This window comes from Budorcas taxicolor, chromosome 6, assembly GCF_023091745.1.
Source record: "Budorcas taxicolor isolate Tak-1 chromosome 6, Takin1.1, whole genome shotgun sequence".
NCBI classification, from domain to species: Eukaryota; Metazoa; Chordata; class Mammalia; order Artiodactyla; family Bovidae; genus Budorcas; species Budorcas taxicolor.
In genome coordinates, this window is record NC_068915.1 from 116,152,501 (window position 1) to 116,171,302 (window position 18,802).

Genomic DNA, 18,802 nt, shown 5'->3' on the forward strand with positions numbered 1-18,802 from the left:
GCAGTCCCAGGCCTGTGCCTAGTCAGGCTGGTACAGCTCCAGAGCAGGCTGGGCTCTCACCCCAGGCAGGCGTTTTGCCTTAAGGTCAGGGCCTTGATCAGGAAGAGGGGCCTGACCCTGAGAGGCAGTGTGGGGACGTCTGGATTGGTGCCTTCAAATCTTGAGTCCCGGGTGCTTCTGGGACCTGCTGAAGTAGCTACTCCTCTGTCAAAGGCCAGCCCTCTCCTCTCTGCCCCCACAGGAAGATGCAACAGGGTTCTGCCTTCAGAAGTCATACGTTCCCCCTCAGGAACTGCCTCCTCCTTGTCTTTTGGCCATTGAGTCATGACATAACCTGGCCAAGGTACCAGGGCCTGTCAAGGGAGTGGATGAGACTTGGGCTGGCCAGGGCACAGAAACCGTGGAGGCACTGGAACAGGGAAAGTGCAAAGCGTTACTGACTAGTAATGGGATCAGTTGCCGAGAAGTAAAGAACTCTGAAGGTTACAGTAACAGCAGACCCGGGAGCAGTCACCTGAGAGAGTGTGGAAGGAAGGGACATACCTGGAATGGCTTGGCCGAGTGATGCCCACCATCTGGCCGTGTGCTGTCCCGGAACAGGCCGCTTGGGCTGCTGATGGAGTGAGCAAGGGGCTGGGGTGGAGGCTGCATGTGGCATAGCGCTCGCACACCCCAGGGCCTGCCTTGCTTCACCTCTGCGTCCAGCCTTCCAACTTCAGACCGAACGCTGGGTCCCCAGTAGCACCAGACTTTGAGAACTGTCACCTGGGGGCTAGCTTGCAACGCTGATCCCCTTGGAGAAGAGTCCCTGGGAGCTAGCTTGTAATGCTGATCCCCTTGTGCCCTCAGAGGTGCTGAGCTTTGTTCTGACTAGAATCCACACATGTTCCAGGCCTGGGTTTGCCTTTCCCACACACAGGACCTCAGTGAGCTCTGTTCTCCAAGGCTCACAGAGCATTTGACCCGCTGACCTGCAGTCCTGCATAGCACTGCCCTGGCCATAAGGACCCGCCTCTATGGCACAGGAGCTGCAGCTGGCATGTGATCCTGGGACCCACGGGCTCTGTCACGGCCGCATGGGTGGTGCAGTGATGGAGTGGTGGGTAGCAGGTCAGCTCCGGTGACCTCCAGGCCGCAGTATTCCCTGGACATCAGTGACCGTTGCAGGAGGCAGGGTCCCCAGTGGAGATGGTTAAGGACGCTGGGACCCAGAAGGTGGCAGCAGGAGCAACCCTGCCCAGCATCACTCCCAGAACCCCCTCAATACGTGTGTTTTTCTCTCTATGTTTCTGGGTTCTGCAGGTTTAGTCTTGACTCCCCAAGGTAAATTTGCCAAAGGCATAGGAAGAATGCCTTTCTTCAAGCTGTAGTTGCTGCCCAGTCATTTCAAGTTTCTTATACCAAGAGACTGGCAGGCCAAAGATGCACTCTCCATCCTACGAGGGGTGACTTCCTGTTACCAGGAGTCAGGGCTGCCGTCACACAAAGGGGACAGGAAAGCCTCTGCTTGAGACCCGGTGATGCAACTGGACACCCCTTGGTCCACTGTCCACATCTGATGGTAAATGCGGTGGCCGTGCCTGAAAAGGGCATGACGACCAGGGACTTCACCTCTCAGGGGTGAGGGTTTAGGTCATGATCAGACGAGCTCCCAAGACCAGCAGAGGTGCCCAGCCAGGGTGAGGGGCCCTCAGGATGGGTGGTAGAGAGGAGCAAAGATCTGCAGCTTTGAGACCGGCTGCAGGACAAGGAGTCTAACCTTGCCCTGAAGTTCCCCCAGGAGGAGGCCCAGCGGAGTCCCGAAGGAACTGCTCCCAAACACGTCTGAACTGCACGTCTGGTGATCGTAGTGAGGACTAGTGAACAGGGGTACCCGGAGCCTCCTGCTTATCATCCCAGCTACTATTGGCAGCACAACCCCTCCTGATGGTTGCCTCAGCTGCAAAGAGCTTCTTTTCCCAAGGGCACACTCCTTTCCCAGGAGCAACCAGGTAGTGGCTGGTGGGTGCAGAGGTTGACCCTCCTGGGAACAGTTCTGTAGAAGCATGCCAGGTCCAGAGCAGGCCTTCATAGCAATTGCATCAGTCCTTCACTCCCCTACAGACATTGATCCTGAGAGTGAGGATCAATGTCCTCATGCAAGCCTTCCTCTCAAGGTCAGCCTCCCAGGGACCAGACCTCTGCCAGTGTATGGGTATACATACATAAATGTCATTTAAAAAAAAAACGAGATCACACTTTCACTTTCACAGATCTCTGCATCTTCAGGTCAACTAACACAGCTCGTTGTGTTCGGGGCTCTGTGCTTCACGGTGTGGATGCTACGTAATTTACTCCTCCGCTACCCTCTTGATTGCTTTTGCTTTGCTCTCAGTCCTTTGCCATAACGCCTGACTGTCATAAATGTTTTGGCTTAAACCTATTTACTGTTGCATCTATTTCTATGAAATAGATAGCCAGCAGTGAGGCGGTTTCATTAAATGATTTATGTATTTTATACCTCTTTTTTTTGTTGAGGTTACAACACACAAACACCCAGTACATCTCTCCTAAGATCATAGCTCAAAATTTTACGGACTTCACCCAGATCAGGAAACAGAACACTGGTCGCATCCCCGAGGCCCATATTTGGTCCCTTTGGATTTGTCCTTTTCTCTCCAACTCCTGAGACTTATGTGTGTGTTTTTAATGTGTTGACACTTTGCTTTCCAAGAAGATCCCAGGCTGCACTCACCCTCTGCGATGGCCCACACTTTGTGGAATGTGCTTCTCTCTGAATATGAGTAAATCCACTTCTTACCTATCACTTTGTCCCTCACTGAATTCTTCCTGTGATGAGACATCAAAAACCTGAGCTTCATTAGGTCCTGAAACCAGAAATCTGCTCTACGAACTGTCAGAAGGTATCAGCTCTGAGAACGTAAAGAGCATTATCTTCCTCCTGAGGGAGCCGGTTCCAAAATTCCAGATGACCTCTAGAAGTTTCCTGGAATGTCTGGAGAAGCAAGCTAAAATACATGACGATAATGTGAGTTTACTGGAGGATCTCTGCCAGAAAATTGTGCCGAACCTTATGGAAGAGATAGATAAATATAAAAGAGAGAAATGGAATTTAAAAACAGATGCCTCAGGTTGCTGTCACGCTACGTAAAAAAGCAGTATTCTGTGGTACAATACTCGTGGTACAAGTGTTCTTGCACCGCAGGAAGAACTGTGGCCATGGGAGGCAGTTTTGATCGGCTCTTAGACTTGAAAGACCCTGGGGCCGTAGCTCCCAGCCTCCCACCCGTCCTGGAAATCAGTGGCAGTCCATTCTAGTGATGAACTGTTTTCTTACACACCCACAGAAAGATCTGAACTATTCACATTTTTACCGGTGAGGAGACTGCCTCTTCTCCGTCTCCAAGTATATTTACTTTGCATTTCCCTGACTACTGCAGCGTTTGAGTATCGCATCGTATTTGTTTGCTTTTTGGAATTGCTACTTTGTGTGTTGCCTCTCCGTATCTTTTGCTCATTTTCCACCGAATTTTTCATTTTTGGTCAGTGTAATTTGTTGTATAGTATAAATATTAACTGTTGGTCTTTTTTGTCCCATTACTTTTTCCAATGTATTATTTTCTTTCAGAAGTGGTGCTAATTGTCCTTTCCCTATTTACTCATTTATCCTTCTCTACTGAACTGAAATACGATGTTCACTATATATTAAATTCTCATAAGCCTTGGGGCCAGCTTCTGGATTTTCTACTCTGTTCTAGAGGTCTCCTTGTCTACTCCTATTCAAATACCTTGTATATTTGATCACAGTGCTTTATAGTATGTTCTGATAATCTGGCAAAGCAAGTCGTCTTCAATTTTTTTTTTAAACTTACCTAATCAAACTGATCACATGGCCCACAGCGTTGTCTAACTCAGTAAGACTATGAGGCATGCCGTGAGTCATGGTGGAGAGTTCTGACGAACGTGGGCCACTGGAGAAGGGACTGGCAAACCACTTCAGCATCGTGCCTTGAGAACCCCATAAACAGCATGAAAAGGCAAAAAGATAGGACACTGAAAGATGGACTCCCCAGGTTGGTAGCTGCCCAGTATGCTACTGGAAAAGAGTGGAGAAATAGCTCCAGAAAGAATGAAGGGACGGAGCCAGAGTGAAAACAACGCTCAGCTGCAGATGTGACTGGTGATAGAGGCAAAGTCCAATGCTGTAAGGAACCTGGAATGTTAGGTCCCTGAATCAAGGTAAATTGGAAGTGGTCAAACAGGACATGGCTAGAGTGAACAACTACATTTAGGAATCAGTGAACTAAAATGGACTGGAACGGGCGAATTTGGTTTGGATGACTATTATGTCTACTACTGTGGGCAAGAATCCCTTAGAGAAATGGAGTAGCCATCATGGTCAGCAAAAGAGTCTGAAATGCAGTTCAGTTCAGTTCATCCGCTCAGTTGTGTCTGACTCTTTGCAACCCCGTGAACTGCAGCACACCAGGCCTCCCTGTCCATCACCAGCTCCCAGAGGTCACTCAAACTCACATCCATCAAGTCGGTGATGCCATCCAGCCATCTCATCCTCTGTCATCCCCTTCTCCTCCTGCCCCCAATCCCTCCCAGCATCAGAGTCTTTTCTAATGAGTCAACTCTTCGCATGAGGTGGCCAAAGTACTGGAGTTTCAGCTTTAGCATCATTCCTTCCAAAGAACACCCAGGACCGACCTCCTTTAGAATGGACTGGTTGGATCTCCTTGCAGTCCAAGGGACTCTCAAGAGTCTTCTCCAACACCACAGTTCAATTCTTCGGCGCTCAGCTTTCTCAAGCAGTACCTGGGTGCAATCTCAAAAACGGCAGAATGAACTCTGTTCGTTTCCGAGGCAAACCATTCAATATCACAGTAATCCACGTCTATGCCACAACCACTAATGTCGAAGAAGCTGAAGTTGAACGGTTCTATCAAGACCTTTTAGAACTAATACCCAAAAAAGATGTCCTTTTCATTATAGGGGACTGGAATGCAAAAGTAGGAAGTCAAGAGATACCTGGAGTAACAGACAAGTTTGGCCTTGGAGTACAAAATGAAGCAGGGCAAATGCTAACAGAGTTTTGCCAAGAAAACACACTAGTCATAGCAAACACCCTCTTCCAACAACATAAGAGACAACTCTACACATGGACATCACCAGATGGTCAATACTGAAATCAGATTGATTATATTCTTTGCAGCAAAAGTTGGAGAAGCTGTATACAGTCAGCAAAAACAAGACTGGGAGCTGACTATGGCTCAGATCATGAACTCCTTATTGCCAAATTCAGACTTAAAGAAAGTATGGAATACCACGAGATCATTCAGGAATGATCTAAATCAAATCCCTTATGATTATACAGTGGAAGTGACAAATAGATTCAAGGGATTAGATCTGATAGAGTGCCTGAAGAACTACGGACGGAGATTCATGACATTGTACAGGAGGCATTGATCAAGACCATCCCCAAGAAAAAGAAATGCACAAAGGCAAAATGGTTGTCTGAGGAGGCCTTACAAATAGCTGAGAAAAGAAGAGAAACTAAAGGCAAAGGAGAAAACAAAAGATACACCTATTTGGATGTGGAGTTCCAAAGAATAGCAAGGAGATATAAGAAAGTCTTCCTCAGTGATCAATGCAAAGAAATAGAGGAAAACAGTAGGATGGGAAAGACTAGAGATCTCTTCAGGAAAATCAGAGATACCAAGGGAATATTTCATGCAAAGATGGGCACAATTAAGAACAGAAATGGTATGGACCTAACAGAAGCAGAAGATATTAAAAAAAGAGGTGACAGTTCACAGTAGAACTGTACAAAAAAGATCTTCACGACCCAGATAATCACGATGGTGTGATCACTCACCTAGAGCCAGACATCCTGGAATTAGAAGTCAAGTGGGCCTTCAGAAGCATCACTACGAACAAAGCTAGTGGAGGTGATGGAATTCCAGTAGAGCTATTTCAGATCCTAAAAGATGATGCTGTTAGAGTGCTACACTCAATATGCCACCAAATTTAGAAACCTCAGCAGTGGCCACAGGACTGGCAGAGGTCAGTTTTCATTCTAATCCCAAAGAAAGGCAATGCCAAAGAATGTTCAAACTAATACACAGTTTCACTCATTTCACACTCTAGCAAGGTGATGCTCAAAATTCTCCAAGCAAGGCTTCAACAGTATGTGAACCGAGAATTTCCAGATGTTCAAGCTGGATTTACAGAAGGCAGAGGAACCAGAGATCAAATTGCCAACACCTGTTGGATCATCAAAAAAGCAAGAGAGTTGATGCTTTTGAACTGTGGTGTTGGAGAAGACTCTTGAGAGTCCCTTCGACTGAAAGGAGATCCAACCTGTCAGTCCTAAAGGAAATCAGTCCTGAATATTCATTGGAAGGACTGATGCTGAAGCTGAAGCTCCGATACTTTGGCCACCTGATAGGAAGAACTGACTCCTTAGAAAAGATCCTAATGATGGGAAAGATTGAAGGCAGGAGAAGGGAACGACAGAGAATGAGATGGCTGGATCGCATCACTGACTTGATGGACATGAATTTGAGCAAGCTCCGGGAGCTGGTGATGGGCAGGGAAGCCTGACATGCTGCAGTCCATGGGGTCACAAAGAGTCGGACACGACTGAGTGACTCAGCTGACCTTCTGGGATTTCCCTGGTGGTCCAGCGACTGAGTCTCTGCCTCCCAGTGCAGGGGACAGGGGTTCAGTCCCTGGTCAGAGAAGCAAGATTCCATATACTGCACAGCATGGCCAACCCTCCCTCAGAAACAAACAAAGCAACTTACCTTCTCTATTTTCAGACATTTAAATTTCCTATGTACTTTGAAGTGTTTTCTTTTTTCAGTTAAAAGAGCCCTGTAGGGCCTCTGATGGGAATTGCATTAAATTTATATTTGGGAGAATTAAATATTTTGTTCCTATCTCAATGCTGTGGTTTTCCATTTGTATAGATCATGCTTTATGCCATTTTGTAAGATTTTAAGTTTTCATCATTGAGTGTCTTGTGCCTTTCTTATTAAATTAATTGTAAGTATAACTTCTCTATTGTAAAGGAAAGGTTTCCCCCATTTGCACTTGTTGGTTATTATCATTGTTATAGATACTTGAGTTATCTTGTCTGGGATTGAACCCAGTTCCATCACTTCCTGTCCAGCCCAAGCTTGTTAAAATCTAAATGAGAAGTTTATATGCTTTACTGAATCTCTAATGTTCTGTTACGCAATTATTGCATCTAAGAATTTCTTCAAACTTTTAATGCTTGCAAGCTTTCTGTAAAATATTTAACTTGGCTTTTCAAAATCAAGTATTCAAAGGCTCATACCAAGTGATACTTTTCTGTAAACATTTCCTGGTTACATAGATCTGTCTCCAGTTAACTAACAGATATTTTGCATAAATGTTTACTGCAATGGTGGTATGCATTTTGTTTGTAAATTTTCTTACATTGTTTCAGTTAAGTAAGTAATGAGGAAATGATTATAGAGGCTATTTTCAATGTTTAGTTAATTATGTGACTTAGATTTTAATGTTTCCTTATTCTCTCGTGTTTCCTTTCTGTGTCTTTTAAAGCTGCAGATGTCGTAGAGAAATCCAGTGTTAAGTGTTCAGCACTACTTGAAGATGGAAAGACTCAATCACTGGAAAAAAAGGTGAGTCTTTGCAGATACGAGTAATCCTAAACAGATTGCTTTCACTTTTTCAACAAATATTTATCAAGTGTCAACCATATGCTGGGCACTGTGGATACAGTGGTTAAAAGATGAAAGAAGTTCTCCTCCGGGAGCTTATAGTTTTCTTGTATGAGGGGACGAGAAGGATAGAGAAGCGCAGTATTTCTCCATGACTTGGTGAAGCAGTGTCACAATAGGAGTCAGGGCTGAGTGCTCTGGGACCCACTGGGGAGACGGTAACCCAGTTTTCGTGCCGGCTCGTCCTGCTTTTCTCTGGTGCTGGGAGAGGAATCTGGGACACCTTTCTGAAGTGTGAGCGCCCCGAGCTGAGGTCTAGGAAATGGTCTGTCTCAATATCCTCACCTTTAGAGAGTGGGGAAGGACTTTGGGATAATTTTTTAGGTTAAGGGAAGAAGAGTTGGAGCTTTGGGGTAGTGAAAATAAAGAGAAGTTCAGAAAAGAAGGGTATAAAATTTACAGTGGGGCTTCTCAGGTGGCTCAGCGGTAAAGAATCCACCTGCCAAGCAGGAGACACAGGTTTGATCCTTGGGTTGGCAAGATCCCCTGGAGAAAGAATCGGCAACCCACTCCAGTATCCTTGCCTGGGACACCCCACAGACTGGGGAGCCTGGCGGGCCACAGTCCATGGAGTCACAAAGAGCTGGACAGGACTTAGTGACTAAACGACCAAAATTTACAGTGGGCGAGGCATGTGGTTGAGCTTGGAGGAGAGATGAGAAGAGGTCGTGTTACCAAGACCTTAACTGTGAGTCAGTGGGGGAGGTGGCCTAACAGTTAAGACCGTGGTGGTGGTTCTCGTTCAGTCCCTAAGTCGAGTTCAGCTCTTTGCCACCCCATGGACTGCAGCAAGCCCGACTTCCCTGCCCCTCCCTGTCTCCTGGAGTCTGTGCATCGATGAATGAGTATCCCACTAGATCGAAACAGGAAGAATGTTGCTGCTGAGCTGCAACGTTTTAAGAAGTTGAGTAGGTAGAGCTGTGGTGATTTTATTTTCTCTGTAAATGGCCTTTGCTTGGAAACCGTCAGTGGTTCATCCTCAGTCTTTCACTCGTGCTCAGCACATCCCCCTCCACGGCATCTCCTGTTACACGCGGCCCCAGTGCAGGGCTGGGCTGGGAGGCCTTCTCCACTAGCCCCTGTCTTTTCCAGCCCAGGGTGCAGCCAGGCGCTCCTGCCCGGGTTGAGAAGAACCACTGCTCAGGAAGACGCGCCACAGTTCATTAGGAAGTTGGATCACAGTTGATGTGAAGCCGTGTCCCTGCTTTACCTTAGATGGGTTTTATCAGATTCTACTTTGGTTTATAGACCTGTTTGACGAATCCATGTTCTTTGACATATTTTCCATTTTTTGTAGAATCTTAATTTGCTTACGAGCCAGCCGTCAGGAGTTTCCATCAAGTTCTGTCCTCAGTCCTCTGGTTTGAGAGTCACAGGTCAGCTGTCTGCCAACCAAAACCAGAAGGGTATCAGCTCATCGGCTCCATCAAGGTGTTCAGTTCCACAGTGTGACCAACAGGCCTCGGTTCTACAGAAAATGGAACGTAAAAGAAAACACCTCCCAAAGGAAAACATAACTAATGAAAACAACAGAGAAAGCGTGAATCTTACAGGAAACCACGTCTCATGTGACAATTCATCAGCAAAAAGAAGTAAACTTGTGATATTGGAAGAAGGTGCTGGTGAGGTCGAAACCTACCTCAGTCCCAGGCACCCAAAGGCGTTCACAACTGGTTTTTGTGACATTAGACATTTGGATGCTTCGGAGCAAAGCCAGCTGATTGAGGTGCTCAAGCAGGCAGGCACCGTGGTGGTGACTCTGGTGCATGAGGACGGCTCCACCCAGCTGAGAGCTGACCAGGTCAGTGAATGGGGTCGGTCGTGTTTGTTTCTGTTTTGTAGGCACCGTAAAACAAGCCCGTTTTCTCAGTGTCTGATTCTGCTGGGAGAGCTAGCAATAAGGGCTTACACCTTCCCCCTCCCCCAGTGGTGAGTGACCATGCGCAGCTCTCACTAGGTTGTAAGAGACTGCCCAGTGTTTCCAGGCCTCTTATACCATTTCACACTCCGCCAGCATGCGTGAGGGGTCCAAGTTCTCCTCCTCCTGTCAGCGCTTGTCTGACTTTTCATATTTTAGCCATGTTCTTGTGTGTGAAGCGGTGTTTCATTGTGTTTTTAAAATACTCATTCACTTATGTATTTACTCGGCTGCACCGAGTCTTAGCTGCGGCACGTGGGATCTTTCTTTGTTGTGTCCTTGGGGATCTCCTGTTGCGTCATTCGGGATCTTTCTTTGTTGCGTCATTCGGGATCTTTGTTGTGTCATTCGGGAATCTTCTGTTGCGTCATTGGGGATCTTCTGTTGAGTCATTGGGGATCTTCTGTTGCGTCATTCGGGAATCTCCTGTTGCGTCATTCGGGAATCTCCTGTTGTGTCATTCGGGAATCTGTTGCGTCATTCGGGAATCTGTTGCGTCATTCAGGATCTCCTGTTGTGTCATTGGGGATCTTCTGTTGCGTCATTCGGGATCTCCTGTTGCGTCATTGGGGATCTTCTGTTGCGTCATTCGGGAATCTCCTGTTGCGTCATTCGGGAATCTGTTGCGTCATTCGGGATCTCCTGTTGCGTCATTCGGGATCTCCTGTTGCGTCATTCGGGATCTGTTGCGTCATTTGGGATCTCCTGTTGCGTCATTCGGGAATCTGTTGCGTCATTGGGGATCTCCTGTTGCGTCATTGGGGATCTCCTGTTGCGTCATTGGGGATCTTCTGTTGCGATGCATGGGCTCTTGAGTTGTGGCGTGTGGGCTCAGTAGCTGTCGAGGGCAGGCTTAGTTGATCTGCGGCGGCGTGTGGGATCTTAGTTCCCGGACCAAGGTCGGAACCGAGTCTCCTGCGTTGCAAGACAGGCTCTTAGCCACTGGGAAGTCCCTCAGTGTGGTTCGAGCTGCACTTCCCTACTGACTGGGGGCACTAGGCGTCTTCTCGCATGCTGGTTGTCTCTTTGCGTGTCTTCTTTGGTGAAATGCCAGCTCTGGTCTTTTGCTCAGTCTTTAAATTGGGTTATTTGTGTTTTATTTTGGACCCGTAAGATTTCTTTATATATTCTGATACAAGTCTCTTGTCCGATGTATGGTTTGTAATTCTCCAAAACTGTGGCTTGTTTTCCAGCAATTTCTTGATGACTTTTTTGTGGTGTTTTTTTTAACTTTATCTATTATTTTTGGCTGTCCTGGCTCTTCATTGCTGCACTAGGCTTTCTCTCGTTGCGGCGATCAGGGGCTCCTCTTCTCCGAGATCTGCGGGCTTCCTCTCGTTGTGGCTTCTCTCGTTGCGGAGCTCGGGTTCCAGACTCACCGGTTTCAGTAGCTATGGCTCATGGACTTAGTTGCTCCTCGGAATGTGGGATCTTCCTGGACCAGGGATCAGAGCCGTGTCCCCTCCGTTGGCCGGCAGATTCTTAACCACTGGACCCCCAGGAAAGTCCTTGATGGTGTTTTTAAAGCACAAAAGGTTTTTTATTTTCATTGATTCCAGTTTGTCAAGTACTTCTTATATTGCTTATGCTTTTGTTGGTATATTTAAGGATGCATTGTGTATCCCAGGTCATGAATGCTTTACCCTGTTTTCTTCTAAGAATTTAACTTGAGCTCTCACATTTAAACCTGTGATCCAGCTGAGTTAAGTTTTGTGTGTGCTGTGAGATAAGGGCATAAACCCACCCTCTTGGATGTTGGCACCTAGTTTTCCCAGCACTATTTGCTGAAAAGACTGTTTTCCCACTGAATTTTGGGGGCACTTTAATAGAAACTCAGTAGATTGCAAATGTTAGGGTTTACTTCTGGACATTCACAGATGTATAGAACAGTCTTTTGGACTCTGTGGGAGAGGGAGAGGGTGGGATGATTTGGGAGAATGGCATTGAAACATGTATAATATCGTATAAGAAACGAATCTCCAGTCCAGGTTCGATGCAGGATACAGGATGCTTGGGGCTGGTGCACTGGGATGACCCAGAGGGATGGTATGGGGAGGGAGAGGAGAGGGGTGTTCAGGATTGGGAACACGTGTACACCTGTGGCAGATTCATGTTGATGTATGGCAAAACCAGTACAATATTGTAAAGTAATTAGCCTCCAATTAAAATAAATAAATTTAAATTTTAAAAAAGTTCTTTAAAGGTTGATCTATATGTCTATTTGTATGCCAGTCCAACACTGTCTTGATTATCTTAGGTTTATAATAAATTTTGAAATTAGGAGGTGCTTCTTCTTACTTTATCTTTCTCAAGATTGTTTTGAGTATTCCGGGTCCTTTGCATCTCCATATAGGTTTTAGGGTCAACTTGTCCGTTTATTCAAACATCCAGCTGGAAGTGTGATGTCCGTTGTTTTGAATCTGGGGGTTAATCCTGACAGTTTTGTTGCCAACCCAGGCCCCTGGACGCTTCCATCAGCAGATGCTGATAAGAGGCCAGACGAGAGTCTCAGGCTGTACTGGGCTTGTGCTGTCGTGCACGGGGGCAAGAACAAGAGACAGGTCCCCTCAGGGCCCTGCAGTGGGGCAGCCACGGGGCAGATCCTGTGGGCGGGGCAGGAGGTGCTACTCAGGGGGATCTGTCCACCCCCTTGCTGGGGCCGTGTGCAGCGATCACACGCAGTACCCTGCTTTTGCTCCCAGCACCTCAGAAACGGCAGTCTGACTGTGGCCCATGTGCCTCCGACCGCTCATAATGGTCCCAGCTTGACCGCGTGCGCAGTTGTCAGTCGCTTGCCGTTTCTCCGTGTGCTGTTGCTCGAGGAGACTTCCTCCAGGCGCAGCACTCTTCCCCCTCCGAGGGATCCTCCACCTCTTCTTCTCAAGGGTTAAAGGGCTAGAGGTCTCTCCTTCTGGAGGTACTTCCCGCTGAACTGGGGCTGCAGACCCTACCCCTCTCGAGAGGCATAGAAGTCCCTCGCTGAGTGTTCCAAGGACCAGCAGGGACCTGGTCACCATCCTTGGGAATGGATTGAAGCCCTTGAGCCATCAGGAGCCCTACCTGAAGATGTTAGAGCCTGGAAGACACAAACTTGACCTAAAGGTTAAACGGGGCCAGAAAGGAGAACAGCGATAGCCACTAAAGGGCTTAGAAAGGGGAGGAACCAAGTTTCCAAGTTAACTCTTGACCAAGCAGTGGAGGCCGTGTTGCCGCTACCCAGACTGTGAAGCCACTCTGCTTGGGTGTTTGTCTCCTGAATAGTAACCCCTCCCTGTCCTCTCGCATTGATCCAGGTGCATCAGGAAGTACTGGTTATGTGCAGACTGCCTTGCTTTGCTGGAGGTAACCAGGAGCTCCGTGGTTATCAAGAATTACATGAGCCAAAGAAGAAACAGAGGTCTTAGGGTCTGTTAAGTCTTGCCCTGTCTGTTCCATTACACGAGCAGGCTGCTTGGTGAGAGTCCGGAAGTTACTTCCTGAGCGGCGGAGCACCCCTCTACAGGGCTGCTGGTCGCCCGGTCGGCGGGAGCCCATTCCTGGTGCACTCTGGGTTAGGTGATGACCTGGGCGAGTCCCACTGAGAGCGAAAATCCCTCTCATTTCTGTGATTCCCGTTGTGCACCCCCCTATGACGTGGACGTTATCAGTGCACTTGCAGGCTGTAGTTCTGTTGGAAAAGGATGGGACCTGGCCGTAACTCTGCAGCATGTGGTGGTTTGGGTGTCTGCAGAGGAAAACAAAGCCGTCAGGGGCTTAGATCAGAATGGCTGTCTGACTGTTGTTAAGAGTGGACAGTCCCTGAAGGACACCGCTATTGCTAGTGCGTACGTGGTGAGGGGTCAGAGGACCATTATGTTGGGGATTCACATTGTGTAGCCTTACGGTGGCCTTAACCAGATGCTCGTGTGTCACCTTGCCGGCCTGGTCAATGGCTGCAGTGACAAGCCAGACCCCTGTTTGGTCCGTATCCCACAGGCAGGTTGAGTTGATGGACGGGTGGATGGCACGTTTCCGTCCCACCATCACATTCCCCTTTCGTGTTGTTCAGGGAGCTGGGGCTACACTTTGAACCAGGGCCCCTGTGGGCGAGCTTGCAGGTACAGCTCCTTCCTGGGTAAGAGGCGGGTACCGGGGGCAGGGCAGGGTTCTTGAGGCGTGTGAAGCAAGTGCCGCTTATGCAGCTTAACCTCGTGCACCCCACATCTCACGTCCCGCTGTGGGGGGGTCAGGTCACAGCGCTGGGACAGGCTGCCAGAAGGCGCAAGTGTGACCAGCAGAGGCCAAGGAGCTGGCAGCCGTCCGGACTCAGACTGTTGATTCGCAGCGGAACTGACAGGTTCAGAGGGAGTGCGAGGGGCGGAGTGGCGGCCAGCTGGGGGTACTGATGTCACGTCCAACATTCTCCTCGGCGTTCCCCTCGCGATATGGTTCTGGTGATGTTGACAAGTGAGTTCCCCAGCCATTGTTCCCTAAGTCACGGGGACTAGGTGGCAGATAGAATATCAGAAGCGTTCTTATGGTTGAGTATTTCCCTGGCCCCTCCAAGACAGCAGAGCTGCCTCCCTGGCTGGGGTGGCTGAGCAAGCTGGCAAAACTCAAGCAAGGATATGAGAAAAAGTAGCAAGTGGGAGTCTGGCCCGCCGCGCCGCCTTCTCCTCGTCTGTTGCTGGTGCTTGTCTGACCACGTGTCTCAGGTCCTCCACTGGCTTACACGTGTGTTGCTCCTCCCTTGCGACCTGCGGGCTTTGGGGAGGTAAGAGCTTTGGTCTGGACAGATGTACCCGGTGAGGTACCCTTTGCAGTTTGACAGCAGTGGGGGCTAGTGGTACTCTGCTGGGGCCCGTCCACTGCAGCCAGGGCTAGTTTTGGGGGGATGCCTCCTTCTAGGTTGGGGTATTTTTTTTTGGTCAGTATCTTTTTAAAAAATATTTATTAAAAGGTTATTTATTTGGCTGTGCCAAGTCTTACCAGTGGCCCACAGGATCTCTGGTCTGTGTTGCGGTGTGTGAGAGCCCCTAGCTGCAGCGTGTGGGGTCTAGTTCCCCGACTGGGGACTGAACCCGGGCCCCCTGCACTGCAAGCACACAGCCCTGGTCACCAGGGTTCCTTTGTGGAGGGGCCGCCCCTTCTGCTGGGTTTTAGTGGGAGCTTCCAGTGTCTTCTTGGCAGAGTCCTGCGGTGCCTTCTGAACTTGGCCTAGACTAATGACGTATCGCGGGGTCTGGCTCACCGCCTCGTCTGGTAGCATGTCGGTAGTAAGAGAAGGCCTTCCCTGGGTCATTTCACACGGGCTAAGCCTCAGATCACTCCTGGGGGCTACATGGACCCTGAGGAGCACAGTAGGGAGCAGACTGGCCCAGGGTCCCCCTTCAGAGCTTCATATGGGGGTTGCTATAAGGTCATGATTTGGAGTCGAGATGCGACAGAACTCAGCCATCCTGAGAAAGCCTTGGAGCTGGAGATAGTAATGCGCTAATTGCTGTCTTTCAGTCCACACCCCAGGCTCCCGTTCCTGCTGAACCCGTTGTTGTGAAATCTGAGCCTTCGTTGGAGAAACTTTGCCTCCCCTTGCTGCCAGAAGATTAGGACCTTAGCAGTATTCTGATCTGAGTCTTGCTTTATCTCACTGCTTACATATTTGTCTCCAGTATATTGTGATGGAGCTCCCTTTCTCAGGCTTAGTTCCCTCAGTTCTTTGGCTAACTCGTCTCTTTAAAAACGGAGGCCATTCTGAAGACCCTGCAGAAGCACTGTTCAAGTATATTGGGTAGCCTCCAGGGGGTCAGGCCCCTCTGTTCAAAAGCAAAAGGGCATTGAGAGCCTGGATGTAGCGGATACAGAAGAATGCGTCTTTGGAGCCCAGAACAGAGAAATACTGAGCACTCCCTGGCACTTGGGTGAGGAGGTGTGTGGGTTCGGTACTACTGGTTAAATAGGGATGACTGTCTAGTCACTGCCCTGAAGTCTTTCACAAAGCAATGCTCCCTGTTAGGCCTCTGGACGGTGGGTATCAGGGTATTGCAAGGAGATTGGCAGGGCCTAATGAGTCCCTGTGTTAGGAACTTGGTGAGCAGCTGTTTTACCACCCTCAGGGGCTTAGGCTTTAAAGGATATTGTCTCTTCCTGGTATCTTTCCCCAGGCTTTAATCTTCTTTCCATCAGGGCTTACCCTTCCTGGCACTGAAGTATCCCATACCACAGAGTTCTCCTGTTCCTTAATTTCCTGGGGAATATTTTGATGACCAGCAGGCAGGTCATCTGGGGCTACCAGGAGATGCATTCTGTGTGAATTCTCTATCTTCTTGGACTTCATTCTGTCCTAAAAATAGACTAGTTCCTGGTTTATTTAGTGAGTCTCTTCCGAGGAGGGGGCAGGACATTCCTGCCTGTACAAAAAGGAGTGAGTAACAATAGGCCGGACTGACTCCAAGGGCAAGGGGAGACCTAAGCCACCTCACCTGTGGCCACCCGCCAGCTCCCGTCACAGCATAGCCACAGCTGGAGCTCAGCCAGCTGGCCAAGTCAGCGCGGAGCAACCAGCTCCAGCGTCTGCCAGACATTCCGTGCTCCTACGTGCCATGTCCTGGATGACCCGAGGCCCCACTGGAGTAATGAGGATGGATCGAACAGGACCCTGAGACAGGCTGGCACCCAGTCCCCACCAGCAAGTGTATGTGAGTCTCTAGAGCACCCAGGAGACTCCGATTCACCGGGAACTGGGGCCAGCAGGGGTGGCCCTGTGGGCTTTCCACAGGAGGGCTCCCAGGACGTCCCCTTTTCCAGGGCGCCCTTCCGGTGCTGGGGAAGCGCAGACGCTGACTCCTGCCCAGGTGATCCCTGGGCTGCTGCTCCGGCCTCCACAGCTGACTAGGGTCCTCTCGACGTGGTAGGTGGATCGAGGCAGCTAGGAGCTGTGTTTTCTTTATTAGTCTCCCGTCCCTGTTGGCTTCCTCTGCCACGTCCCAATTGTTATAGACCTTGAAGGCGTCCTCTGCCAAGGTTGACAGTGGGGTTTGGGGCCCAGCCTCAAACTTTTGTAACTTCCTCCTGATGTCGGGAGCATGCTGAGTGATAAAACGCACGGCCAGTAGTGACCTCCCTTCTGCAGACTCAGGGTCGGTATTGGTGTACTTCCTGAATGCCTCTCACCCGGCTCAGGAAGGTTGCTAAGTTTTTACCTTTTTCCTGTGTGGCCTCTCGGGCCTTATCGTGATTTGCAGGCTTCACCATACACCCTTCATTCCTTCTAATGAATGAGTAGCATAATGTCTCATCCTGGCCTGGCCCCCATGACCCTCACAGTCTCCACGGGAGTCCTGTTCTGGGACTGCAGCACTCTTGGCCGCGAGGCTGTCTGCGTGGTCCCTGGCCTTTCTTAGTATGCACTCATCGTCTGGGGTGCAACAGTGGGCCAGAATAACTGTGATTTCTGCCAGGTCGGGGAGAATGTCAACCCCAGCATGGCAAATTCATCTCTAAACTCATCAGGGTTCTCTGAGAACCTGCCAAACCTCTCCTTACAGATTCCTATGTCTCCCATCAGAAGGAGACATACACTCGTAATTCTCCCTCTGTCAGCTACTTCCTGGAGGGGGTAGAAGCCTTATGGTGTGAAAATGGGGCTAATTTTGAATCTGATCATAGCCCCACTGGGGACAGCACTGGGGCTCTGGTTTCAGGGTCCCTGGGTCGAAGGGGTAAGGCAGAGGCCACGGGCTGAAGGTGGCACTGAAGGGAAAGGAGTGGGGGCATGAGAAAGGACCCCCATGCCAGCGACGAGTTGGCAGTTGAAAGAGGGGATCTGTGAGAAAGTCTGTCTCCCAATCTTTTGGGGGCAAAACAGAAACAGAGGCTGAGCACACGGCAGGGATCCCTACAACCATGGTCTGGGTACAGTTTCACAAAGCTCTGCATGTGAGGGGCCTCTCCTCTTTGGGGGCACTCCTTACAGTATTTTTGTCCGATTGTAAAATGGTGTTAAAGTTAAGGGGTCCATTCTGTGGCTTCTTCTTCTGATCAGCCAAGGCATATTGCCACCAGCTGTGTTGCAAAAGAAGACGATTTTTAAACCATCCAATTTCAACTGTCCCCAGTCTCTAAGAACGTAACCCAGAGAAGAATCTTTGGGGGGCATTTCCCATGTTTACATATAAATCTGACGGTTAATGCCTAGAGATCCTGAGGCTGGATAAAGTCCTTGAGACCTGTCATAAGAAAACCAAAGGTGAGATGACAGAGGAGATCTCAGAACTCTGTTCTCCATGATTGAAAACACAGAACAGAGAAATATTGAGAGGTTGTGTGACGTTCACCCCAGCCGATGCCTTGGGGGTAGAGGTGTGGATGAAAGACGGAAGGAGAAAGAGCTAGGAGAGAAAACCTGCTGTTCCAGCCCGCCCCTCTGTGGGCGTCTGTTCAGGCAGTTCCCGTCGGCCCTGCTCTTCCACAAGGGCCCGTGGAGGCAGGCACTCTGCCCACCACACATCAGGGCGATCGTGCCAGTGGGTCTCGAACCCACAGCTGGGACTTTAACCCAGGAGAAAGAAGCTGAGAAGTCTGTGATGACCAGGCTTCCAGCCACTGCATGATATGAGGCTTGAACCTCTATCACTGTCAGAAATCTCCTCTCAAGGAAACCTCACTGGACTAGGGTCTTCATGGCAGGAGGCCAGCCTCTCCCACCTCTTGTCACCTGTCAAGGCAAACCAGGGCCAGCCTGAGGGGGCATGGCCTCACTGGCTGAGAGGGGTCAGGCTGTATTTGCCTGGTGTTCTCCTTCTCAGAAGGGTGTGACAGAGAGTGAGAGAGGCCAGAAGAGGGGAAGGGGAGGGGAGCTGCGTGAGCACAGTGAGGCCCCAGGGGCAGTGAAGGCGGATGTGCGGAGCACTGTGACCCTGAGCAGAGATGCAGGTGGCTGCTTGTCAGCTGCCTGCAGCTCCACCAAATGGACCACGATCCTCCTCAGAGGGACAGGAAAGAGGGAAGGCCCATGGGTCCCAGCAGAGTCGCCAAAATCATGCTCCCAACCCGGGCGCTTGGACTCTTAACTGATAGAAATGATAGGAGGCCAGATGGGAATTTCAGGCAAGGCTTTGCTGGGGCTTGTGCC

The 18,802-nt window shown here is 49.5% G+C and overlaps 1 protein-coding gene across 1 annotated transcript in view; it reads left to right on the forward strand.

Moving 5' to 3' along the window:
• Positions 1-18,802, forward strand: part of POLN (DNA polymerase nu) — a 141,651-nt gene that overhangs the window by 11,875 nt on the left and 110,974 nt on the right. The window contains exons 2-3 of the mRNA XM_052641794.1: positions 7,597-7,676; positions 9,073-9,576. Coding sequence (XP_052497754.1) covers positions 7,597-7,676; positions 9,073-9,576 — 584 coding nt within the window. The remainder of the gene's footprint in view (positions 1-7,596; positions 7,677-9,072; positions 9,577-18,802) is intronic.